Source organism: Betta splendens, chromosome 3 (genome assembly GCF_900634795.4).
Source record: "Betta splendens chromosome 3, fBetSpl5.4, whole genome shotgun sequence".
In the NCBI taxonomy this organism is placed as follows: Eukaryota; Metazoa; Chordata; class Actinopteri; order Anabantiformes; family Osphronemidae; genus Betta; species Betta splendens.
The window spans coordinates 16,191,909-16,218,290 of NC_040883.2; the positions used below are offsets into that span (position 1 = coordinate 16,191,909).

At 48.3% G+C, this 26,382-nt stretch overlaps 1 protein-coding gene across 4 annotated transcripts in view; it reads right to left on the bottom strand.

Moving 5' to 3' along the window:
- The window catches only part of syt7b (synaptotagmin VIIb), a 51,537-nt gene extending 26,804 nt beyond the window's left edge, over positions 1-24,733 (bottom strand). The window contains exons 1-2 of one of the 4 annotated variants that reach the window (XM_029145015.3): positions 24,218-24,733; positions 3,559-3,662 (exon numbers count right to left, since the gene is read on the bottom strand). In XM_029145015.3, coding sequence (XP_029000848.1) covers positions 3,559-3,662; positions 24,218-24,251 — 138 coding nt within the window. In that variant the 5' untranslated portion in view covers positions 24,252-24,733. The other 3 variants (XM_029145013.3, XM_029145016.3, XM_029145017.3) reach the window with 3 other exon arrangements.
- Positions 24,734-26,382: the final 1,649 nt, after the last annotated feature.

Genomic DNA, 26,382 nt, shown 5'->3' on the forward strand with positions numbered 1-26,382 from the left:
TCTTTTAATGTCATGCATCACACAGACGACTTTCACCCACAAGGCACCATTCGCCACTTAACGGGAAGTGCTTTCAGTCCCGGCAGCACGCGGTAGTTAGCGTTATTGACCCCTATGTTTTATTGACTTATACATGTAAATGCATTGAACTCACGAGGGCGATAACACCCAGTCACACAGACACTCTGCATAATGTTTTAGTGCCATAAAAGCCCCCAAGGACACGCAGAGGGCGTGTGCCGTGAGACGTCCGCTGAACAGATGAAGGCGGGACCTCGCTTCGGTTCACAAGCCACTGCTGTGGAAGAGTTTGGACTCCATCCCATGAATCTGCAAGTAGATTATCACACATCTCACCTCCACCGAGTTTTAATCACATTTAACTATTCTGTATGCCTGGATGACAAATGACCCCAATTATAGATTTATAATATGATGATTTACTTTCACTGGCCACTTTATTAGGTACACCCTCACAGTCTACTTCAGTCTGGCAGAGGTGCTGGACTCATACTGGTGCACTCAACTTCCTGAAATTAACCCAGACCTGATTTTTTTTTCTCCCACTTGATTATTCACGCAAATCCAAACCAGCCAAACTGCATATGCGCTGCAGGATGTGATAGACACCACATCTCCAAGCAACGCGACAGACCGGCGCTGACGGCTTCCTTTCATTATTTTTTTCAAACATCTCACCTCCTGCCTGTGGCGATCCTGCGCCGGCGTGTCACCGCCTGGCAGCAGCACGCTTCGGGCGCATCTGCGCACGCGTGGCAGCTTTGGACTGAGTCTGACAGAACGTGAGCAAACCGGAGCGACGCAGCCTGTGAAGCAGGCGCCGGCCACCGTACACAGTCACACCCTCTGCAGCAGGCGAGTTCACAGTCACGGCCTCCTGGGGCTTTTATTGTGGGCAGTCTGCTGTCTAATCAGCACCTCAATCTGACAATATTGGAGAGGAAAAAGCCCGTTTGTAGCACATGGACCTTAAAATAAGCAAAGGTTGGTTCGTTATAGCTATTTTTCAGTTGAGCACATCCTGGGACTTCTGGAATAACTTCTGGCATAAACTCACCAAAATATGAAGAACATTTTTTATTTAAGAGCTCCAGCATCGTTAACCTGCAGGTCACCACGGAGCCAGGCAGGAGACAACATGATGGGACAATGTGAGCACTGTGACACTGTGGTCTGCTGAGCTGACTCCAGCATTCATATCAGTGAGTGAATCTGAATGCCAATAAAAAGTGACTTTATACAGTATAAACCTGCCCGTGGGGTTATGACAGTGGTTTACTCTAAGTCACAGAGTCATTCAATGACACAGCTGGAAATGATTTTCATAAACATGCATCAAGTTCAGCGTGTATGATTTGACACAGATCTATGTGAGTGACTTTACACCCCATCCATCATGGGTTCACACCCCGGACAGGTCACCAGTTCACCACAGCTCCACAGACAAACAACCGTTCACACTCAGCCACTTTCAGGCTCTTTAGCAAGAACGCATGAGCTGAGAGGAAAGGTTGTGGAGTGGATGAAAGAGTGACAAGAGCGTCAGCGCTCCTCAAAAATAGCATTTACTCTCATGAACAGCGTTCTAGAAACACACAAAACTTTGCAGCTTGTTTTCTGAGGGCTTTAATAGAAAAAATATTTCAAAAATGGAAAAAAAAAATGTTTGTGACGCCTGCAGACAGGCTTCCTCGTGCATTTTACTGTATCTATCACCACCGCATCCACCGTTGGCTCCATTATTCATCACTCACCAGCTCTGCACAAATATTGTCAACAGAGAAGTTCTGTACAGTACCCACACGCTGCACACTACACACTACGCGCTCACACACATAACAGCATAATATTAGATTCAGGGACTCGGAGAAGGATGAATTTCTAGCGCGATCAAGTGCAGCTCATATATCATTAAACACAATCATAAAATCTTCAGGAGGCTGGAGAGGAGAGGGTGGAGAATGTACAATGTCAGAGAGAGTGGGAGGATGTGGAGAGCAGGGCGGGAGGCTGGAAGTACTGTAGAACGGGGGAGAATGGGGGAAGGAGGGAGAGAGGAGGGGAGGTGATGGGGGAGGGACAGCGGCTGCTCCCTGTGAAAGAAGCCCCGCTGTCATCGTTTGTGACACACCTGGATGTTCAGCAGCAGCGTCTCCCGCCACTCGTCATCCTCCCCCCTCCTCCTCCCCTCACTCCCCCTCCACACCCGTAAACCACACACAGCGGGAGACCGAGTCCAGTTTAGGTTTAAACAGAAAACCTGACTTCAGCAACCTCAAATCTTAAAAGGGGCTACAGACGTTAAGTGATTCTCGTTTCTTCACTGTCGTAATGAAATCGAACTTCAACATTTCGAGCCTGTGGGCTCCGCTGTTCGCTCCAGTGCAGCAACCTGGAGGCGCTCGGAGCATTGTGTTTCACCCCGTACGCGCTGTGACGCACGGCGCGAGTCAGGAGATAACGTTACTGGAGATTTCAAAAAAGGGACAACGGCTTTGAGGGAGAAGTACAGTGGCAGCGGAGATGAGAGGAGTGAGGGATGATCCTGGAAAGGGGAATTAGTGACATTCTGACAAGGACACGGAGATAAAGTGACAGAAGGGCAAATACAAACCAGATCATCCGCTATAAAGGGAGAAAGGAAAGTCACACAAAAAGCAAAGACTGGGACGCGATAACCCGAGGGTAAACAAAGATAAGAAATGCTCTTTCTCTCAGTGCTTTGTTACTTAAAAAGATGGATAATGTGGGTTTTATTAATCCTGCAGGGCGTATTATGACGAAACCGCTAAAAAATGTATATTTTTATTGACCTGGTTTCAACTCTCAGCCCCGTTTGCTGCACTGGGCGCTGAAAACGCAGGAGGATGCGGATGTGGCGGCGCAGTGCAGCTCCAGCCGCCGCCGCTAGCTCGCAGTGATGCTCATTAGCATATGAATCATGGAGCTCGGAGCTCGGAGAGCACAAAGCTGTGTTTAAAGAGCACTAATGTGTCTGCTCTGGTTACACAGACACTCCACAGCTGCCGTGACAGAGATCCCACCAGGTGCTGTATACGCACACGGGCCACTTTATTAGGTACAACTGTACTGTGTGTAATCCAAGGCAGAACCATTGAATGGGTTATAAGCTGTCACACTCACAGTGGGTCAGACAGTGAATTATTAATTATTAATACCTGGGTTTGTTGTTGTTTCTTTTTATTATCCACAGGTCACAGCTTCGTGCACAAACCATTCACATCCATTTCCTGCGTTGTCGAACCTTGTGGTCTCTGTCAATATTATTTTTGTTTGTCTGTCACCCGTTTGTTGGACTTGAACCTTCAGCTGTTCGGTGAACTCTGCAGTGTTTGCTCCTTTGTTTGACGGGTGACCAGCCTGAACTCCGGCTCATTCCACCACTGGTTCGACTCCTGCAGGTCTCGCACTGTGTTGTAGCTTCGACCGCTGCTACTGTATATGTGAACGAAGAAAACCCACGCCTCCGAATCTCTCTCTTCGGCAAACATTTAAATAATAAGCACTTGAACTTACCAGTTTACGTTGACACCAGGTGCAGACGCCACATAGAGCTACCAGCCAAACGGCACAAACTACAAACGCTACAGACACCAGGAAAACACTGAGAGACAAGGGTCCTGAGGGGAAAGAGAGAGAGAGAGAGAGTGTGTTAGTCATGGGATGCTCACGAGGTTCAAAGTGATAAACACAGTGACACATCTCCCACTTTTGGGGAGATGTGAAGGTATCATCAGGAGCAATGCGTTGCAATGAGCCCTCCTTCCTCCTCTCCTCATTCATCGACGTCGTCTGGCATCTAGCATCAAAGAGGCCTGAAATGCAACAGGCGTGAGGGGTAAAGGGCACAAAAGCGGTGGAACGGCTCCACGTTCCCTCTATGTGTTAATAGGAGACGCACACGTCAGGAGGAGCTGATATCGAAGGGCCGGCGGCCGCGCAATTACCGGCTTCTCTCTCGTCCGTCTCCCAAATCCGTCAGCAACCTTGTTCCCGTCTTGACAGATGGAAAACTCCTCCCAGAGCCTCCATTCCTCATCTCCATCTCTTTCAATTACTGCCTCTCAACAATGAGAAGCATTCAGTTGTCTGCCACCTTTTCTGCCAAGTCATTCCAAATGCAATGGCACGCGCGCAAAGCAATGTTGGCAAACAATGGGCTCAAAACCGCAACATCCTCCTCCTCTGCAGTGAACCGGCGCTTGTTTCTCTCTTTGCCTTCCATTAATCTGGCTGTTGATTCTCTCCTCCGTGCCTCCATCTCTCCTCCCATCCCTGCCTGGGCGCTTTCATCATTTCTAAATTTGCTGGGGCCAATAAAAGTGGATCAGCTAAGACAACTTAATCTACTTCATCCACCCTCTTTTCTCACCAAGTTTTCCAGACCTTTCGGTTCCTTTGGGTACATTTGCATCTTTAGGAGTTTAGGGCTGTATGCAAACGCGGAGAAGTCACTGTTATTGAAGGATCACACAAGATGAATGCACTTGACATGAAAGGTAACATAGTTAAATCAGGCAGACATCAACATCAGATCGATCGGCCATGCTTTTATTGATTATTGAGTATAGTTAAGACTAACTCTAAGTGGTTTGTTGTTGCCCGTCTGTGTTTCTCAACTTCTATCTGTTCCTGTTCTTTTTGTATTAACAGCAATATGAGCAGGTTTTCATTTTTCCACTTACAGTGGAACTGTAACAAACCCAATGCAACAACCTAGCTTAAAAATGGCTCTGCCTTTGTCCTACAGGCTGATCCAGTTTACACTGATGCAGAGGTTTGTAACCCTCAATTCACAGACAATTATGAAAGTGCTGGCTTCTTTTTACCACCAGGCTGAAAATCAACCTCTGTTTTCACATGTGTTTGATAAGGTATCAGATTTTAGATAAGACATTGTAGCGGGACATGGTGAAAATTCAGATCACATTTGTCTTACACCTCTTCTGCTTTCTCTCAGCCTTTACATTTGTATCTGCTGCCCAATGCTTTTATGAGACTTGAATTTCCAAACCAATTCACAGTAGCCAATAGAAGACACAGAAACTGGGAACCTCTCCAGCAGGAGGCAACACAACCAGCTGTGGGAAAGAAAGAATCCATTCAGACCATGTAAAGCTACTGAACCTCTACGGACACACAAGTCTGACAACTGTATACAAAAATGTAGAGAAAGTAAAGACATAAGAAAACCACCTCAGTACATTTAGAAGCTTGTTTATTAGTCAGTCCATGTAGTTGTAATCAGGAACCTAGTTCCTCAGTTAGTGTCTGTAGCAGAAAGTCTACAATGTCCACATTGTACAGTAATAATCTGAATACAATTGGCTTCCAGTGAAAATTTGCATATGTCCAATCAATCAATCATCAGCATATCCACTTGTGCATTATTAAAGGAGGCAGGTTTGTTCACAAGCTCCTCTGCCGTGTTTGCATGTTGAACACTGTTACTCGGTTTACCAGTTCAGCACCATGGACAGCGCCCATCCACACCTAACCCACTATACACAGCAGTCTACAGAGGGATTTGTAGAGGGTTTTACAGTGCATGACTGACTGGACTGCGGCGCACACTTGGGTTACATTGCCACTAGTTTAGGCTTTCAACGATACCTCCAACGGCTTTGACAAGTCACACAGAGAGTGGTGTGAGATACAGGGTGAGATATGAGAACAAGGACAACCTAAATCTCCTCTCTCCGTTTACAAGTACAATAATTACAACTAATTTACTGGAACGTATTAATAGCATTCTATGTGCTTCTTTGTGGTTCAGAAGAACACAACTTCACTGAGAAACCTCATTAAGGGTCTTATTGTTTTGGGTTTTAATTACAGATGAGGAGACGCTTTGTGCTTCAGCTGCCACTTATCACTGGTTGAAGCTTGTACAACCTCAGCTGCAGCAGCAGATCCGTCTGATCTCTCTTTCCCTCTCACTTGAGAACAAGATCTTTGCCAAGGAGATGAGCTCATGCTCTCCAACATCCACTATCCCACTGTGACCCTGGGCTCGCAAAATGATGGACTGAGCATCTGTTGCAGCAACAGGCCTCATTAAAATGTAGTAATGAGTGTCAAGAAGCTTTTCTTGAAGTGCTCTGTTGGGAAGAAAGGAATCGGCGGTAATGAGGTCTTTCTGACCTGCAGCCGTTCTCAAACTGCTGGGGACACCTCAGAAAGAGTGACCGTCAAAGGTTTTGCACAGAAATGATGTCTGGCTGCATGTTGACATATGTTGTACACTAAATATGACGCTACGGCTTCAGCGACTGGAAACAGTCATAATAGAAGTGAATGCAGCGACCAGCTCCCATAAATGCCACTGATATTACGTCTGCACAAGGAGCAATGACCTTTGAAGTCTGTTGGTTGATCACATTAAAGGTAGTACCTGCAGAGTCCTAAAATAGAGCAACACGGAAAAAAATCACTTGTGGACGTCGCTGACATTTGACAGTGGAACTGTGTCGTGCTTTGTATCACGCTCTTTCATTTTAGTTTTTGTAGCCTTCAGGGAAGCTTCATCCAGTGACTGGCTGCCTTTCTGCTGCTTTCACTGGCTTTTTAGGAAGATTAGAGGCACCCCCCCCCCCCTCATCAGCACTGACTCCATCACCTGAGCTACTTTTTCAGTCACAACGTGTCTTTAGAGGTGATGTAATGATGCAAGGTCAGGTCATGGCAGCTGCGGTAAATGTGTCTCACCCCCAGATGCAGCCTGCTGTGCGCTCTGTGCTGTCCCACCGGGTCCCTCCCACAGCTACAAGTGTAAACAAGAGCCCTTCCCAGTATTGCTGCCATCACTCACCCTCACTCCCCTCTTTCTCTTTCACCCCCTGTTATTAATATTTGAAGCACTGCTTTCCAATAGGATGATACATTTACTGTTTTGTAGCTGTAAGTTCTGTTTAGACTTGAATAGACTTGAAGCATGTTCCTCACTTTGTTTGCTGATTGACAACGTTCGCTTTCTAGGTTTAGTCGAAAACTAAAAGCAAAGACTTTCTGCGCGACTTTTTCCAAAGAGCTCCACATTACAAATGCCTTGCCTCCCTCTTTTCTTCCTTCCTTCCTTCCGCTGCTGCCTCCCTCTCAAACGCTCCCACACGCTGTCCTAAATCAGTCCCTCTCTCGTGGGCACCGCTATCTCTCTGTCAGACGTGGCCCCCAACTCTGGCAGCGCTGCCCGTCTTCCGCCTGCTGTGCTTATCTGTGTGCGCTCTGTTCACTCAGCCCGCCTCAACACGGAGAGTGAGCGCTATTAGTCACTAGAGACCCCTGGAGGAGCATCTCTTGCTGTAGGTCAGGACAACACGGAGAGGGCCGCCGCCGCGGGAGGCGACCCTTGGCGGCGCGGCCGACGCGCTGCCGGTGGAGTGGCGACCAGTGGGAGGAACGTGGCCGTCCAATTACACAGGGAAGCAAAGGGGAGCGACGGACAGAAGCACGTCTCTGTGACTCAGAAAGCTCAGCACCACTTCAAGCATCTCTGTCAGGGACGCAAAGAATAAGTTGTTATAGTTCATTAACTCTGGAGATTACTTCATCAGCTCGTCGTGACTGGGTATAAATGGTGTGAAGAGGAGGAGGACGTCTGGCAGGTCGACTACTTACTGTAACATCTGAGTTTGTCTCATGACCAGACAATGGATTGGTAACGAGCACTCAGTGTTTTAGCTGAAGTAGCACAATGAGGAGTTTTACCTCCGTTTCCCAAATCCAGCTGTTTGCTGCTGTTTTCCTAAAAGTAAAATTAAGATTCCCCCAACCACTTGTTGTTAGAGTCAGAAATGTATTTTACTCTTGAGATTTTTCCCAAAAATAAATGGCTTGGAAACAACCACATATTCAGCTCAAAGAAAACTACCGAGGGCTGTTTGTCTGTTCTGGTTCATTTAAGCCCGTGTGAAAGCAACTGTTTAAACTCCAGCGAGTAGAAAACTGCAGCGAGAACCGAAGGAGGCCCATTGTGAAAACAAAGAGGACCAACTTCAGCATTCTGATACAGTAGATCTTGAGATTTTAGCACAGCAGTTCAAAAACCCAGTAGCTTCTGTTGGAGGCCAATTTCTGGACATTTATGTAATTGAGAAATACGTGGTTCATCCAAAGGTTTTATTTAGCCTTTTCAAATTCCCTAATGCACGTCAGCTGACTTTATTCCGTTCCTGCAACACCATCATTGTGACTCGCTAACTCATTGGGCCGAAGCACCAGCTCTCACTCTGCTGCCTGCTTCCAACCCAAGCCAAGTCCCACAGGCGTCCAAAACACGGCAACCCTCCAATTTAAACATCACTTTATTCCAACACGCAGCGCGCGAGTGTGTGAGGTTCACGCACAGAGATAAACCTGGAGCCAAACAAACGCGCGCGCGTTTTCCCGTCCACCGCTACAGCGAGCGCCGCGCGCGCCTGCAAACAAGCTGCTGTTTGCTGTCTCCGAAGGCCGTAATGCCACAGACCCATGACAGACTCATAACCCATTACACTGACTGGCAGGTGTGTTTATCCAGGCAAAACATCTCAGCGGTCTGCAGGCAGAGTCATCAGAGGGTGTTTCTGTAGGAACTGTGATCTGATGTCGGTAATGAGGAGGATCCAGAGGTTTACTGTGTGCGACAAGGCAGGCTACGGGTGAATGGACCCAGCTGAAGAGTCATTATGACTCACACAGAGCGGGAGCGGGGATGAAAGGCGGCTTCTGGGGGAGAGGTTAAAAACCCTCACGCTGTGACGAATCGCAGATGCAACAACGTCTACCTGGAACAAAGGGACTGAGTTTTACAATCTGATAATACAGCGTTTTACTGAAGCCACCTTCCATTTCACAGCGCGTTCAGTTACAATTGCTGTAGCTGTTGAAGAATTAATCTGGCAATATACTGTGTATATTTTTTAATTACCACCAAGTTGATTTTACTACTGCAGGTACAGTCTGCAGTAGTAAAATAGATGGCGTTTGTATGTGAGTGTGACATCATCGAGCACAACCAGGTTGGTGGTGGCTCAGTGATGCTCAGGGGAGGTCTGCACTGCACATCTCCATCAGAGATTGTTTTAACAACTGAAATGATGAAGGCTTTGAAACGAAGGCAAAAGCAAACCTAAGCCTCTTGTTCGTACTTTATTTACTGCATGCGTGTACGCGCCTCAGCATATTCAGACATTTACTGCGCGCTAGAAAGGACTGAGTACTGGGAACCAGGAAACATTACATAAGAAAGAACGATTCCAATTCTGAACTTTTTCTTCTTGATACAGTACATTGAGTGTGAACAGCTCTTCCCTAAAGCAACGTTACGTAACTGAGTCTCTAATCTGCAATATACAAATGCAGAGTTTGAGGCTCCGTTCACTCGGCTTGTGAATAATAACTATTTCCTGCAGAGCTGTTAGACATTTTGTCGTCAAGCGAACCCAAAACAGTCACAAACTGGCGCAACGCCAGCAAATAGCCTGGTCCACGCGAACGCACTGCCGCCGCTCTTCTGTGCAATGAGTCACAGGGTAAAGGCGACGCTGGCTCCTAATTTACACGAAAGCAAAGCTCCTGTTTGGTGAAGCTGAATTTTTTTGGCTTCACGCAGCCCCAACAAAAAAATGCTGGTTTACTTCGCGGTTCACGAATCTCGGCTTGTTTACTCAGCTCTGCTGCAATAGTGGTTGTGTGAAAACAATCTCCATGGTCTGACGGAGGCACTGATTCGAGCTTTTCCAACGCTGAGTATTCAGACATGCCTAAAGATGAAGTTATATTGGTGTGGAGGAAAACTGGGTGATGATTAATGACTTTTGGTGCAGAAGTAATCTATGAAGCATTTTAGCACCAAGCCCCTTTAATTGACTTCTGGTGCTTCTGACCTTTGGAACCACATTATAAAAAACTGCCATCTGGAGTTCAGGAGCTGAACTTTCAGCTGGTCAAAAAAGGTCTGGTGCAGTTTAACAAGAAAAAAAAATCCAACTATGATCCAACTGGGAAAACTGCAATTTACAGACAAACTGATTTAGATGTACACCTGTACTCAAATGCAGACGGCTCCAAATGCAATTTAAAGCTGCTACTGCATAAAGACTAATGGGGGGGGGGGGGGTGCAAAACACAGAGCTGAATACATTTTACTGCTGTTTAGAACAGAGTCAGACTCTGTGGTGCCTGATAGAAGCTTAATATTACATAGGTTTTATTAATGAATAAAATAAACAAATCGTTTTGGTTCAACCCTTTGAAACACCAATTGGTGTGAGGTTTGTAGGCGTAAAATGTCTCAAATCATACGTATATTATACTTCAGGCTGAAAGTTGACTAAATAGACTAGAATATTGAATTGAAGGAGAGAAGAGTGAAAACGGTCGGCTGAACATGCTGTGGACTCCAGTCCAGTTGTTTCTGCCTAGAAATCAACATGATTCCCTGTTTTTGAGGGTCACTGCTCGCGGCCGGATGCTGAACATTACTTGTCAGTCTTTCTGTAGATCATATGAAGTTGGGACTTTCACATTTTTGCTGCAGTCCAGAGATGCTCCACTTCACACGCGCGCTCACCATCAACACCTTTGAGAATATTAACATTAACATGTTCAACATGTTCCTTGTGAGGTTTCTCACAATACACTGAACAGCTTCCCCCTTTTTGACAATAAAGTGTGTGTGCTCTTAATTTCAAAGCTGTGGACTTGTGCCAGGATTCAAATTCTAATCTCCTCAGTGTTACATCGCCGTAGCGATAAGATCAGTCTTCCATCTCAGCTCTTCCGCTGCCTGTCCAGCTCCCATCTGATCTGCCTCATTCTCTTTGTCTGTCTCCTCTTAAAGACACAAAGACAGACCCGCGCAGACGATGCATGCTGAGCGTGTGACTCCATGAGGTAAACACAAAGAGCGGTATCAATATGAGGAGCCGCTGTAATAATCAGGCGACGCCTTCGTCTTCGGCCGGCTGTTCATTATTAGGTCAACAAGTGGCGTCTCCCACACACTTCCTCAGCAAATACTAATATAATATAACATATTATAAAAATAGTTTTTTTTAGCAATTTGTTTAGTCAAACATAAGATGGGACTTTAAATTTCAAAATAAAACCTTCTTTTGTCACATGAACGCTCCTGCGTATCTCCTTCACTCCACTACAGGTCCGACCGAACGCATTCAAGCTGAACAACAGTTTAAGTAAAACACGCTGAAGTTTGACTCCATCAACTTCTTGTCACCCACCCACTGTTTTCCTTTTTCTCCAGCGGTAGCGTAGCAACTGCTGGGTAGCACACTCACCAGCGAGTGCCCCGGAGCGCTGTGCCTGGCATTTTTAAAGCGCGCGCTCCGACTGTCACCTTAATTGCATGAAGACGGCAGGAGCGGCTGCGTGGAGCTCCTCGTGAGGCCTGTTCGGGCCAACGTGGTGCGTGTGAAGCCGCCGCTGCCGCGTAACATGAGAAATGTTGGCGAAACATTAAAGGGCCTGTTACAATAATTCACCGGCCTCTAAAGGTTAATGCTTTTTGAATGCGTGGATGCGGCTGGTTTCTGTGATGCACGACGTCAGGGACGTCATGTGGATGTGCAGCAGAGGTACTGGAGGTACTGGTCCCCTACCAGTCCCCCAGTCATGACTGATGGTGCCTGTGTGTGGCTCTGCTGTAACTTTCAGGTCCCTGTGCAGACTGTTTACGGCTGTTACTGAGCATCGCGCCGACTCTGACCCAGCGGCTATGACTAACAGCTGAGCTGGGAGCCCGTGACACTGAGCTCTATATGGATGCGGCTCCGCTGGCCCTTCTGGGGCCTGGATGGGTGGCTTCTCCACCTGTGTGGGTCCACAGCCGGCCTCCTGGCTGCACATGAGGATTAATGTAAGCTACAGCGTTGGGTTGTGATATACATGAAGCGGCTGTGCAGCATGTACCAGGAGGGACGCGTGTGATGTAGCGGTGAGTCCGAGCAGGCTCCGCTCATCAGTCAGGCTGCGTACCGGTACTCTGCTCGTGGAGGCGCTGTAGTGTCATCCTGCGCCCTAGTTGGCATCCATTAACAGGCACCGAGGACGTCCTCGTCATCCATTACATCAGGATCACGTTTAAAGATGGCCATGATTAGAGGTGGCACGGCTTCAAGGTCAGAATCCAAGACAGAGAGTGGGCGAGCGTCATCCGCTCACCCTGCGCCCTTGCTGCCGTGCAACATTAACGATTTCACTGTAACTGATAAACAAAACCCAAATGACACATTAGAGGGTTGAAAGGGTTCATTCTGCAAAGCCGGCGTTCATGCTAACGTATAAAAATAGTGATTTAAACACAGTGTGTGGTCAACGTCTCCCCAGAGCAGGGACCATGCGTCACGCCGGGCAGATCAGGTCACAGATGTTCAAAAGCACTTCATCTAAGTCAGCAGGGAAATTTATAATATCTGATGGAGATGTATGATAGTGTGGACGGAAGATAACTGCATCACTGCCAAACAGCATCTTTCATTGGCATCCATTGGTCCTTGCAGCTGTTCTGAAGAAATGTCATTTTTAGGACTCCATGTATCATTTCACATAAAGTGGACGTGGTGATTCATTCTTACGTCCACAGAGCGTTTACAGCAGGTCCCTGAGCTTCAAGTGGGGGAACTGACACAAAACAGAGCCCCCAGACCACAATCAAGATCCAGTCCTCCCTCAGTAATACTCAGATTCCAACAACACAAACAACAAGTGTGCTACTTGAAAGCCTGACGTTTGAGACTGACACTATATATGTTAATCTCTTTGATAGCACGGCTACATTAAGACTGCTTATGCGTGAATGATGACTTTCTACAGGAAGTGCAATAAAATTGATATTTATTAGTTTCAAATTCATATTAAGACAGAGCTAAACCATGAAAGGGGAAAAATGTGCCCGGAAGAAAGAATGAAATGAGGAAATAATAAGTTAGAAAATCTCACTGAAGCTGTAACAAGTGTGCTATGGACTCTTTAATGAGTGGACTGATTGTTTTTTGCTGGTTAAGCACAACGCTGAGGCGTCCACAGGCCTCGCTTGGTCCAGGTCCGTCGTCTGTCGTCACTTTCCGCTTTGGAAATGGTTCGTTTCAGTCTCGCAACAGGAGCGAAGGGGAAGTAATTTCACCTCATCAACGCTGCAGAGAGTTCTAAAGTTTGTTGTTGGAGGACCTAAATCTCAGAGGTGCTGGTGATCGCGTGACCTCAGGATCCGGCGCCGGGTTGGAGCCTGAGCCACTCGGGCTGTTGGCGAGCGCTTCGTTACAGCCGCGTTCTGAACAGCAGCCTTTTAACGATCTGAGAGGACGCGGGTGAGACGTGCCTTCGCGCCACAGCCAAGTATATTTAGAAACCAGTGGGCGTTTCCAGTCCAGGACGGTCCACAGCAACCCGTACCATCAGAACTCCACAGACGCCACCAGACAGCAGATCAAATGCCACTGTAACATGTGTGAAGACGCCATTTCTGATCCTTCCCTTCTCCTTCTTTTCCACCGTGAATCTGTGAGCTGCGCTGAGTTATTTAATGGAGTCTAATCCCTAAAGAGGCTTGAGCAGTTTAGGCGACATAACTGTGACTTAATGCTGTTTTCTCCTTTTGCTCTAAATAAGGATGAAAATTGCCACACGGTGTTTAGTTGTTCTGTGTTGGAGCGTAACCTTAAAGGAGGAGCACGTATAATCCATCAGCGCTGTTTTATCTCAAATGGCCCAGAATCAGGATCTTTACTGATACAGGGTGACACCAGTCAGACCCACCATGTCTTTAGTTAGTTATTACACCAACTCGAGTGTCTGAAACAACACAAAAGCGGCGTCTGCACGTACAGTACGTGACAATAGCCCTGATCTGAGTGGATCAGGGTGCTGCCGTGTGAACAGTTTGGGCTCAGAGCTCCACAGAGACTCTTTATGATCCGGCAGGTGTGGTCCACGTTCTCTCACAAATGCAGCCTCAATGAAGACAACAAGGCCACTGCTCAGCAGGAATCTGTCAGAACACACAAAAAGGAGAAGAATCTCCACATACGCTGTCTGTTGGAAACCAGAACCACATCTCTGCGTTCTGCTCTGAAAAGGGACGCTTCTCTTCCCATCTGACAGTGATATTAGGGACAGATTTGCCTCCTGAAACGCTGCTGATTGACTTTGATTAGCTTGATGTCAGACAGACAAGGCAGCGACGCTACTGTAGCTGCTGGCTATGCTAGCTGGCTAATCAGTCTGGCATTCGTCCAATTATCAGGTTAAAAACTCTGATTTATTAATACTCCTTCGCAGATCTAATATTACACCATCTGTGCAGAAGCAATACCTCGACATTAGAGATGTGAATTATGAATGAAACTGTTCAGATCTACGTCAGAATGAGCAGCAACAAGAAAAGCTGATGCTGGAGCTGGGGCAGCTCTTCATTAGCGCTTTGGACGCACTGGTCAGTGCTGCCGCTGCTGTATTCTGTGGTTCACTGGGCCACTCTCTGACAAAGTCCTGCCTTCGGTGCTTTAATTGGGCACCGGGGGGCGAGGGGCAAACATCTGCTTTGGTGAAGCTCTGGATTCTCACAGTCAGACGCCACATTCGAATGTCGGTGACTTCTGTGTGACTGCGCAGTCGCTACTTTTCAGGCCTACGTTTTATTTCTTAACCCGGTGCAATGAGGCCACATGCACTTCATCTCCAGATGCTTCAAATGGTCCCAGTTAATTGAATATTGCAGTTAAGGAGAAATGGGTCATCAGGGTGGTTGCGTCTAATTAATCAGGTCGACAGGGCGTAATTGGCCCAATCAAGCCGCTCCTGCTTTTCCTGAGGAATCAGCCGATATTTTCCGAGGCTGCAGCTACATTTGAATAATTAACACCGTCTCCTGTTGAAAAACATTATTTCTTGTGTGTGTACAAAGCCTCTATTCTGAACACACATGCACAGCGATGTCATTTACCTCAGGCTTTGTGGTAATGAAGCTCACTGAGCTATGAGCTTACTATGTAATCATCACGAGCTGAGCCGAGGCTCAGTGGTTACTGCCACCTCAAAGCACTAGGGTCATTAGTGCGTCCTGGTTGGGGGGGGGGGGTCTTCCACAGACAGCCTACCTGCCCAGTAACTGCCTGCGTTACGCAGTTTGGAGCTGTAATTCTCGGTGCAGGGAGACGTCTGAGCGACCGGGGGTTTGATTGGTTCGTTGTCCGGAGACGTCTGCCGAGGAGCGGTGACCCGGAGGACGCCGGGGAGCCGCGCCGCTGATGCTCCTGCTGGACTTTCACTCCTCATCTCCTGGAGCAGCCACGCTGACCTCCTTTGTTGCAGAACTGTAATTATAGAATGCTGTGCGTGACACGGCGATGGCAGTTCCTGGTGGGGAAGTCGAAGGGACTTACACTTAAATTACTGTAGTCTTATTCTGGGCTGTTTCACAGTCAGGCTGTGCGTGCGTGTGTGTGTGTGTGTGTGTGTGTGTGTGTGTGTGTGTGTGTGTGTGTGTGTGTGTGTGTGTGTGTGTGTGTGTGTGTGTGTGTTTTCCTCTGTGTCATAGGTAATTAATTTACTGCGTTATGCTTCCCTTCTCTGATTTGCTGCCCACACTAAGCTCCTTCTCCACCAAGCGGAGACGAGCCCAGAGATTCATCCTGACTGGTTCATCTGATTTTAGCTCTGGAAAATCGTGGCCCTGCAGCTCCGCTGTAAATAATTAGTCATTATTAAAGGTAGACCTTGATATTGGAATCAAGCTGGAATCCCTTAGCATGATTAATTTAATGCTCTCTCTAATATGTCATATCTAATTAATAAGAGGAGTCAAGCACTTCTCGCTGAGCTCCGCCGCAGCGACCGGGGGGCATGGCAACGGTAACCTAACGCACCTTTTCATTAAGTGGATGGAACTGCTGGATGTTAGCTGTGATTTCCTCACTATGTCTGTAGGGAAGTCATGCGCAGCATTAGCTCCGTCTCGACCCACAATGGCAGTGACTGCACGCACAGCATGGGACGTGCCATTAAAATGAGGAAACGGCACCAGCGGTCGCTTAAGGCCACGTGATCAACTGGATCAGAGCGGCGCTGCTCGCTTTCACCGTCATCGTAAACAAATCTATCCTGTCTGTGTACGTTGTGCACGTGTGCACCGGTGGGTGTGCGTCGTTGCTCAGACGTGCAGCTGTTTAGTCCTAGATGGGTTTGAACCTGCGCTGACGGAGCTTTAATCTCATCGTATCTCAAGTCAAACCATTGAGTGATTGCCTTAAACTGGTTGCAGACCAGTATCAAAGTCCCCATAGGCCTGATCGATACGCTCTCAGCAGATTTACACACAAGGTGCCAGTGAGCAGAACCAAACCAGCATGAAGACGACTCAGTGGCCGCTTTATTAGGTACACGTCCACAGGCAGGAGTCGAATCCTTTACAGCGACGGTGCCGTCAATTCTGTCTTTGCGAAGCCATAACAGCTCAGTTCTGTAAGTGCTGAAACTAAACTATGGGATGAATAAAGTTCAACACTAAACTTGAGGGAGCCGTGGCTTTGATCGGCAGAATCTGGCTGATGTAACAAGGTGTAACGTGTTTTGGGCGAAGGAGGAGACGAGAGAAGGAATCACTGATTATTTTGAGACGCGGACTCTCATATAGAATTCAATCAGCATCTAGAAGATGCTGCTTTACAGCATTTCCAGCATCTGCGGCCCATGGTTACTCAGGCAACGTGGAGGCTGCTGGTCATCGGGCTTCATTCCTCCAGAGACGAGAGCGCGTTTGCACGTCGGCCACGAGGCTACAGGCGGCACCGCGTCGGCTGCAGAGCAACTAAAGGACCACACAACGCAGCTTTTGTGCGCTCAGCGTCTCCTCTGCTTTTTTCCTGGAAAAACCTGTTCTTCTTTCAAGGCCAAAACACGCGCATCCACAGACTCAGACTCCGCGTCACGCTCATTCTCTCCTTTTTGCTGGGTTTTTATTTATCTCTGCGTCTTTGTGTCTGGTTTGTGCTGCCATTGTTTTATGATTCTGGGTCCAGCGGTGCGACGACGTCACAAGCAGCAGCGCCGCAAATACTGGAGTGATACAGGGGTGATGAATGAACAGATTACGGCATGAAGGATATTTTAGCTAAAAGGACCAACTGTAGTCTGACGATATCAACGGAGTTCATCTCCTTAATCTGCCATATACGCGATTTCTGTCGGAGACGCCTGACGAAGTGAGACGCTGTGAACAGCCTCGCCTCAGGTGAATCCTTCTCCAGGATGCGGCGCCATGACAGTTGCTTCCATCCTCTGCCCACGTGGTCTCTTGATGGTTGACTGAATTATTGAAAGCATTTATTTATAAGTAAACACTGACTGGCCGTGTACCCACTGCCTCCATCTCCTTCTTGCAGTTTTCCAACCAGGTGCAGGCTTTACAGTACCTCCATGCGTCTGGTCTCTCTCTCTCTCTCTCTCTCTCTCTCTCTCTCTCTCTCTCTCTCTCTCTCTCTCTCTCTCTCTCTCTCTCCCTCTCCCTCTCTCTCTCTCTCTCTCTCTCTCCTCCCTTCCCCTTCATCCATTTTTCCCCTGCTTGTGTCAGTCTGTCAGTACCTCTGTTGGTCAGCCTGCCTCTCTGGCACAAGCTTACATATCTCAGCCACTATTGGACGGGGGCCCTGGAAATGTTGCCCTGACATTCATGACGTCTAGATGATGAATTCTTCCGAGTCTCTTTTGTCTTGCGTTACCACTTCTCTACATGGATCTACGATGGACCATGAATGAGCCATAAAACAGGCAGCACACAATCATTTAATGCCAGCAGTCGAGCATCCTTAAAGAACCACTCCTGTGATGTTATGTACATGTATTACATCATATTACACTGATGATGCTGATTTAGACCAGCCTCTAAAATTGGTTATCCTCCTCTGAGAGCAATGGTCTGAATATTTAGGGCTTCATCCTGTCCAGCCTTTGTATGTTTTATTTATTTTCATACTTGAACTGAATGCAGACATACTGTATGAACTACTGCCCCGGTCCCTCTTCTCATATTCATAAACTCACCTCTGCATTATCCAAAATCCCCACTTGACTGTCATCTTTGCTCCGCATCCTCCTCCTCTCCCTCCCTTTGTATTCTTGGCCTCTCTCCATCACTATGATTTAAGCATTTCCAAACCTATGATGGATTTGGGCCGGGGAGGAAAATAAAAACAACCCATTAAAAGGAGAGGGAGGGAAATCGAAGGAGAGGAGCGCGGAAGTGACACCGGGGACGGAGAACATGAGCTAGAGATGGCTGCAGCGATGGACGCGCGCCGCTGTCACACAGACACGTGCATACGCATGAGCAACCACCGCCATTTACAAAGGGACGGGATCTCCCATGATTCTACACTGTAAGCAGGCACATACAGTGGAGCGCACTCCCCTGGTGTGTAGATGACACAAACGTGCCAATTACAACCATCAGCGTGGATGCGGTAGGCGTTCAGCTGTGATGGAAAACATCAACAGCTTGTCCTCAGACTGTACAGGTCCTGTAAAACCACAGGAACCTACAGAAGTATGTGTTTAACGTAACCTACGCTGGCTGATTTCTCAGCAACTCGCCGCCTCTGCAACAGTTGGTTCATTCCTTTGCTTCCGGAGGGAGGCCGACTCACCTCCGTGGCCTCGGCGCCTCCGGAGGAGAGCGCTCCATCCAAGGACCGCTGTGTTCACCAGAAGCCGGTTTGTCTGAAACTCCCAGCTGAAGCCTGACGGCAGGAAGCGGCTCCGATTTTCCCCAGTGCAGCGTGAGGAATGTCAGCTCTGACCATGCGTTTTCAAGGGGGGCTCTTTGTGCATCCAGCGGCTGAAAACTACTGGATGAGTCCCTGCTGTCTGATTCTCAAACACGTCACACTGCAAAGTTACTTACGCTAACTTCTGCTACTCCGTGACCTGCACCGTACCAGGGATTTGCAGGAAGCGATTCTGGTGAATAATGTAAGACAGATTTGACACTGGTCCCAGAAGAGCTCACTGGGAAAATCTCGGAGGGCTCTGACGGACAAGCTTCTCTACAGTCAGGTGCAAAGACGGCTCACGCTGATGTAGGAGAGGACCTGTCAATCACTGGACACAGTGGACGCTGCTTCAAGTACCATTTTGGTCAAAACAACTGCCTCCTTGCTTCAAAACGCGAAGAGCGAAAAGGCAAAACGAATCAATTTGTGGAGGATAAAGCCAGACACAGCTCAGGGTCAGGGTGAATCAGACGCACCTCTTCCACCACGGGAGAAGCGGTGATGTTTGTGGAGCATCCGGTCTGTCAGTGTTTGTGCAGAGGCCGAAGGCAGAACCGAGCACCTTCACCCCACTGGGTCAGTTAGTGCCCGGGCTCAGCAGCTCCCCCACAACCAGCCCTCACCCTCCTCTACTCACTCTATCCCATCACACTGAAATGCAAAAGAACGCATGAAGCTGCGTCATCAGGACGCGGGTCCAGGACCGCGTCGCCGTGCGTCTGGGCATGTACTGGTGGTTCTGTTCCCCGTCAGGCCCGCGTTGGCAGGACGACGCTGCCTGTGTGTGGCTCCGTCTCACCATCTGCTCCTGGCCGCACCGCTGATATCTGTTCCTATAATATCCTGCTGGCCCCGCTCCGCCCGGGCGGCCCCGCCCGCGCCTCCATCAGTCCATCAGTGCAGCGAGCCGCGCGTCCCGTCGAACCGTTCATCGCTGCGTCCCGTTCAATAATACAGGAAGGGCGCGCGTCGTGCTCCCCCCTCCCACCTCCGTTCTGGGCAGAGGGAACCGCAAATAGCCGTGCGCCTTACTCATCCACAAAGGCTCTCAGAGCCACACAAGACCACAGTGGGTTGTGACAGCGGTGCCAGGAAAAAAGATCCATCTGCGCTGTGCGTCTACCAAGAAAACTCCACATTAACCAGCGTTTCCAGCAGCTTCGGAGCACGTACGGTAAAAAGCATGCACTTAAGCCCGGGCTCAGACAGGAACCACGCCTGCAGCGGGTCCCGTCCCCGTGGTGCCGTGGATGGAGACCCACCTCTGCCGCCGGAGCGCCTGCATCTCACTCTGTTGGAGAAGACGCCGTTTTTTGTGCATAGACATGAATCAGAGTCAGGTTGTTCTGTCTGGAGACACAGCGTCGTGGCTTCACGGTCGTACTGTAACTATTCACTCCCTCTCTCTGTCAACAGTTATCTATTTCTGTCTTGCTCCACCAGCCCCTGCATCTGCCAGGAACATTATCAGCCCACGCTGCTGCTACAGTTGTGGGCTACTTTTCTTGATGCCAACGCATCCAGCTTCCGAGGTCCGCGCCGCCATCGGTGGCGCTCCGTCGTCCCCCCCCCCCCCCCGCCGCCGTCCATCAATGAATAAAAAAAAAAACAGCGAACGGGGTCAAGCGAGAGGAGAGACAGACGCGAGGCGCAGCCACAGAACAATTAGGAGGCCGTCTCTGGTGCCGGCGCGCGGCTGTAACTGAATTATGTAAGAGCACAGGCGTGTCGGACCGCACGCCAGACCCGATACAGCAGCAGACGCAAAGCACCGCTATTCACATGCGGAAGGTGCAGCAGAGCACAGGCTCGACGAAAGCAAACACATTGCAGCTAAGAAACACAACATATTTAATTCCCAACAACCTGAGAGATGTTTTAAACAGCATATTGAAGTTAAAGGATGAAACTGAATTGGTCTGTACATTCATTCATTCACTCATTCATCCTGACTTCCTTCCTGCATTCACCTTTGCTCTTCTACGACGCGTCCCATAACGTAGACGGGTCCCCACAAGCTCCAAGCGCCGGTTAAAGCAAAGCACAGGCTCTTACAGTATTTTTCCACTCTTCCACTTCCTGTCACAACATGAAATCGCGGCCCCGACTGACTTTAGGCTCTTTCCGCCATCGTGAAGGTGGATAAAATCATGGCGGCCATTGCAGCTATGTAGAGCTCCCACATTAGCAGATCTTTAATCATTTCTAGTCGTTTTACAGCCGCTGTCGTGTTTTCATGTGAAGGCTCCATCGTGGGGGAAAAACCTTGAGTTTGTTGATTCCTTCATTTTCCAATTGCACACCTGGAAATCGATGTGACAGTTTTCAGAAACAATGAAGAATGTATTTGTCCAGCACGGCTCACCACACACACACACACACACACACACACACACACACACACACACACACACACACACACACACACACACATTTTGGTGCGTTGCTCCATCTTATTCCGCTTTGGCTGGAAATACGTGCAGCTAAATAGAACTAAACACTGCTTCCCTTCTTCTCACAGTTTTGCCGTCTGGTCCCCAGAGTGTGTAAATTTAAGTGGCTTGCTTCCCAACATTCTGGCTCAGCGTTGGGCAGAATAAAAATAAAACCTTTGTTTTACATTGCCTTCATTATTGCTCAGTCTCTGTCTTTGACTCAAACCACTAATAAGATTCCAGCCCATTAGCTTTGAATCAAACTATTAATTAAACGTTTCCCTCAGAAGGTGAGGGCTACTAATATTAAGTAATTATTCCTGACGGTTCAAACGCAGAATTAGTACAGATCTTCTTTCACACCTTGGATTGAGGCCTACTTGGCACTTGACATTTGCACCGTGGACAGATTACAACGTTGCCGAAAGACCTCCACAAATGAAATACAAAATACTAAAACATTACCACATTTACTGCTTCTATTCTATGAGGCAGTGAGTTCATTTTCTGAAGAAATACTGTATAAAACCACCTCCTGTGCATTGCTGATGATTTATTCTATTTTTAGAACATAGGTCGGTCTGATCAATATTTGTGTAAATGAGCTTCAGAAACAACAGAAGAAAATCTAAAACCATTCCCTCATATCCACACAAATTGGGCTGATAGAATATGTTTATATGGGACATATATCTCTAAATATCAACCTGTTGGCATTCATATCTTAATGTAATGGCCTAATACTTGCTTATACATGCAGCAGAGGAATCCCTGAGACAAAAATCAGTTTTGGTGCTAGTCATTTATCCACTGTTTAGAAATTCTGCATGTTTTTCCCCATTCAAGGTTCTTTTCTACTGCATTTGTAAGTTTCGGTATTAACAAACTGAATTCAGATTTTAGTTTTCCTTTTTTTTATCTCAGCTTTGTATTTGTTTATACCTTTTTTAAGTGAGCCTCAGGAAAAGCAACCACTTTGTGGAAGCTAATCTGCATCCAAATAAAAAAATAAAGAATGAAAGCGCTGTGACATATTTAGTGGCACAGCAATTAGGCTTGTTGATGTAGCAATTACGCTCTTTGGGTCCAGTACACTAATCTGCAACAAATAAAAAAGCCCCTGTATCAAAGTCTTTCTGTGCTACTGTAACAGGTAACTGTGGGAGTACACACTGAGTTATCAGAGTAAATATCTTAAAACATTAGCACTTGATTATCAGGCAGTAAATATAAACAATTAATTAATTCAAGATGGTTAAAGTCTCAAAAGAGTTTCAGTAATTCATATTTTCCTACAATGACTACATCTTCGGGGTTAAATTTATTGTTTCCTAGTCTTCACTGTTTTTAAAAACCAAGGGATTCACACATTGATTGGTTCTGTAGGAGAATGTGTTAGTGTTTCTGAACTGTCTGGACTGTCTGGGGTAATGCAACATGACAAGTGAAGCTGGAGGCTGGGCTATAAATTTTTTGGTAATGAATGTGAGTTACTGGTCTGATTCTGTGTGACGCGGCACACAGCCTATCAGCATAAAACACCATCTGTTTTAGTGGCGAGCGAGGACTTGGCCTCACAGAGCAAAGAGGAAGTCATGTTGGAGCTGCATGGGCTTGTCACAGAAAAAAGCAACACGTGCACTTGTTGCTACCATGACTTTTATCCATTCATTTTGCTGTTGTTGTCGTCTGCATCCTTTTCCATTTGCACAACGTGCACGTGGACGGAAACTCCCGTTCACCTCGCTTTGTCGCTCGCCGTCTCACACACACGCGCGCGCGCTGCCATGCGATCATGCAATCACTTCAGGTTGCGGACGGTGACTCATCTTTTTGTCCGTGGCGAAAGCACATCTGGCAGTGGGGTCGCGGGGCTCGTGAGACGGGGGGACGAGGCGGCGCTCGCCGCACGGGGAACTCCTCGCTGAACGGCGTGTTTACAGCCGTTAAGAACCCAGACATTAGCCGCACATAAACCTTGACAGTCAGGCATAAAAATGAAATGCTGCGCGGCATTCCTCTCACCACGTCATTATCAGCATGCTGCTCAGATATGGGAAAATCACAGTTAATTGGCTGATAATGTGATACTGTTACTGGCTATTATAATAAAAAAACAGAACTCTGCCCATAATTGCAGTGTTAACGTTGTTTGGACCCGTTTCACCTTTGCATAGTGTTGTGCATTACTGGCCCCGTTACTTCTTCACGTCTCCAGCTGGAACAGTGCAGATGCACTGCATCAATCATTGATGCTGAACTTACTTGACTTGGGTGTGGTGAACACAAGTCAAGCTGACGGCGCTTCACAACAAATGCTTAAGTCACGGCGAGACATTCGGGAGCCAAATCTCCATCAGCATCAGGTGTTAGTCGGTGACCCGCTCGACCTCGGTTCAGCGATGGGAAGTGAAACCACAATCGCCCGTGTGTCGCCGGCGGAGGCGTCAAACGCGCTTCACCGGGTCTCCGCGCATCCCGACGGAAGCGGCTCGTGTCATTGCACGCCGTCGGCTCGCTGATTCCTCCCATCGACCGCGACCGAGGACGCACATCTGTGGCGACTCGATCACGAGGCAACGCCGACGCCGCGCGCCCCGCGGCACGCGCGAGCACGACGGGCGGCTCGCTAACACGGCGGTCTGCGGGGTGACCTTGTGCGTGGACGCTCAGGTCGCCTCAGCCCCGGATCCCAATGGAGTACAACAAGTGCCCGAGCGGCTGCCGCCTCGCACGCGCTCCCCGCGCCGCAGCTTGTGCGCGGGCAGCGTCCCTCCGTCCGTGCCGAGCGGCACGCGGCCAATGACGGAACAATCCGAGCAGCTTCCACCAGCTTGTTGGACCGAACCCCGGTGTCGGTACTTGACATCGGCGTGACACACTCAAGGGCATCCGGCATCAACGCGAGAGCGCTGAACTGGACGGAGAGCCCGATAATAAACGATGCGCCGACGGCCGCTCGGATCTTTCACTCACCTTTGCTGTTGTCTTCTTCTCTGTTGAGATGCATGACTCTTCCTACCGTGCACTCATTTAGGCAACGTTGTTCTCGTGGCAAAGCTGTGCTCTCCTCCAAAGAGTTCTGAGCCTAAACTCTTATTCCAGGGTTGGATTTGCGGAGCGTCGCCTGCTTTATTGTGTTGTTCGCCTGGCACGCATGGACGCTCCCGCACTTGTGCGTCCTCCTCCCCCCCTTGTTGTGCCGGAGCAGGTAGTCTAGGTGATGTTGGGAGTCTGCATGGATTTTGTGTCTCCCTCTCCCTCTCTTACACACGCGCGCACGCACACACGCACGCACTTTCCCCCGCTGCCTCCGTCGGTCTATTTCTTGCTCGGCCCAAAGTCGCTCCGAGGGATGGTCGCGGCTGAGGTTTTAGGGAGGAGACGGCGGGCAGACGGGCGGGGTGACGTGAAGTAAGTCGGAAGGAGGTCGTCTACTCGCGGCCGAGGCGAGGAATCCGTGCACCCGCACAGTGGTTTCCTTAAAGGTTCCCGTCTCCAGCGTCCGAGCACAGCGGGGGATTTTACGCACACTTTCACTTCCAAAAAGCCCATCGATGACGTTTAAAAACAACAATGACCTGGAGTATTTATAGGCATAAATAATATGAGCCAATGAACAAAATGTTGTGTTGAACGCAATCCCAGCTTCGTTTATTTTTTTATTTATTTATTAATAGAGACACCAATGACAGACACGTTGTTCTCATCAACACAGTACTGAATAGAGCAGAAGTCTGCGCTGCTCGGTGATGATAAAACACTAAGGGTGGACAGAGAAGTGTCACAATCGCCGGCATCATGACACGAATGACTGTGTTTCACTCTCAGTCACAATGAACGTTCTTCGTGTACCAGTCCTCGCGCGCGGAGCCACATTTTACGCGCAATACGTCGAAGTTGCCGGCGTCTCCCTCGCGCAGTCTGCTGGGACGCTGGACCTTTTCAGCTCCCCGTCGGTGTCGCCTTCGTGGGCTGCGCGCGCGCCGTCGTTCTCGCCGTCGTACCGGTGCAGCCGGCGGGCCTGTACAGTCGGCGGGGCGCATTTACTCACCGTTCACGTCCGCCCGGAGCCCGGCGCCGAACGCGGCGCACTGGCGGTCTCTAGCGTTGCGCATCCATCAGCGGCAGTCGCGTGGGTTACGGGTTGTCACGGGTTGTCGCTCCTCCGGTCTATTATTAGACTCTCATACAGCCGGTGCAACGTGAAGCGGCTGCGGGGGCCAGATTCTGTCGTTATTTACGTACTTTTACATTGCTGAGTTGAGAATCGAGGCGGTTGCGGCACATATTGTAAAATGTTGGGAGGAAACGTGTTAGAATCGGTTAATTTATCATAATGAGTTGCGAATGAGGAGCCAAATAAGCTCCTGTTTTAATAGAATTCATCTGTGCACTTAAATGAAGTTCACATGCTGCTGAGATGTATGGTTTTTCTCTGTTGTAGTAAATGACTGAGACCAAAGAAGTGGGATCCTAAGAAGTCACAGCCCTTTGTCTACTTCATCACCTGCGATGATGTCAAGTCTCATTTCCACCTTTGTTTCTAACACTCACATTTCTGTTTCACATGTCACCTCTGATGCTACTGTATCTGTGAATTTTGTGACTTTTGTTCATCCAGGCCAAGCAGAGCGCGTCCTACTCTGCTGCTTTGCTGGTTCTGCAGCATTGAAAAGATTTTTTTTAAATTGCGCCATGCATTCGTTCCTGAAAAATTAAGCTCTGTGTGTATTAGAAGTCCCACTGCATCGGCCCTCATGCTCATCCTCGCTCTCGCTCCCACTATCTTTGTGATGAATATTTATTAACCTGTCACAGTGTCTTCTCTGAACTCAAAACAACGCATGCATCGACACAACTGGATCCGTGTTTTAACCCCTCCAGGGGTTTTTCAGTGAGATTGTGTAATGTCTTCACTAAGTCTTGCTCAGTCTGTGGGTTGTTGTTCTGTCTCAGTCTCTGACAGGGAGGTCTGTGGGCATTCACAGGCTTCAGGTGATGTCAGAGCCATTAGATTGGTTTCAGCACCATTATTATGATGACACTATACCCACTAAAGCAGGGCAGCTAAGAGGCAGGCCACTGCACAGACGTGGAATAATGTGTTGTATTGTTACAGCTTTTTTATGGGCCTCATT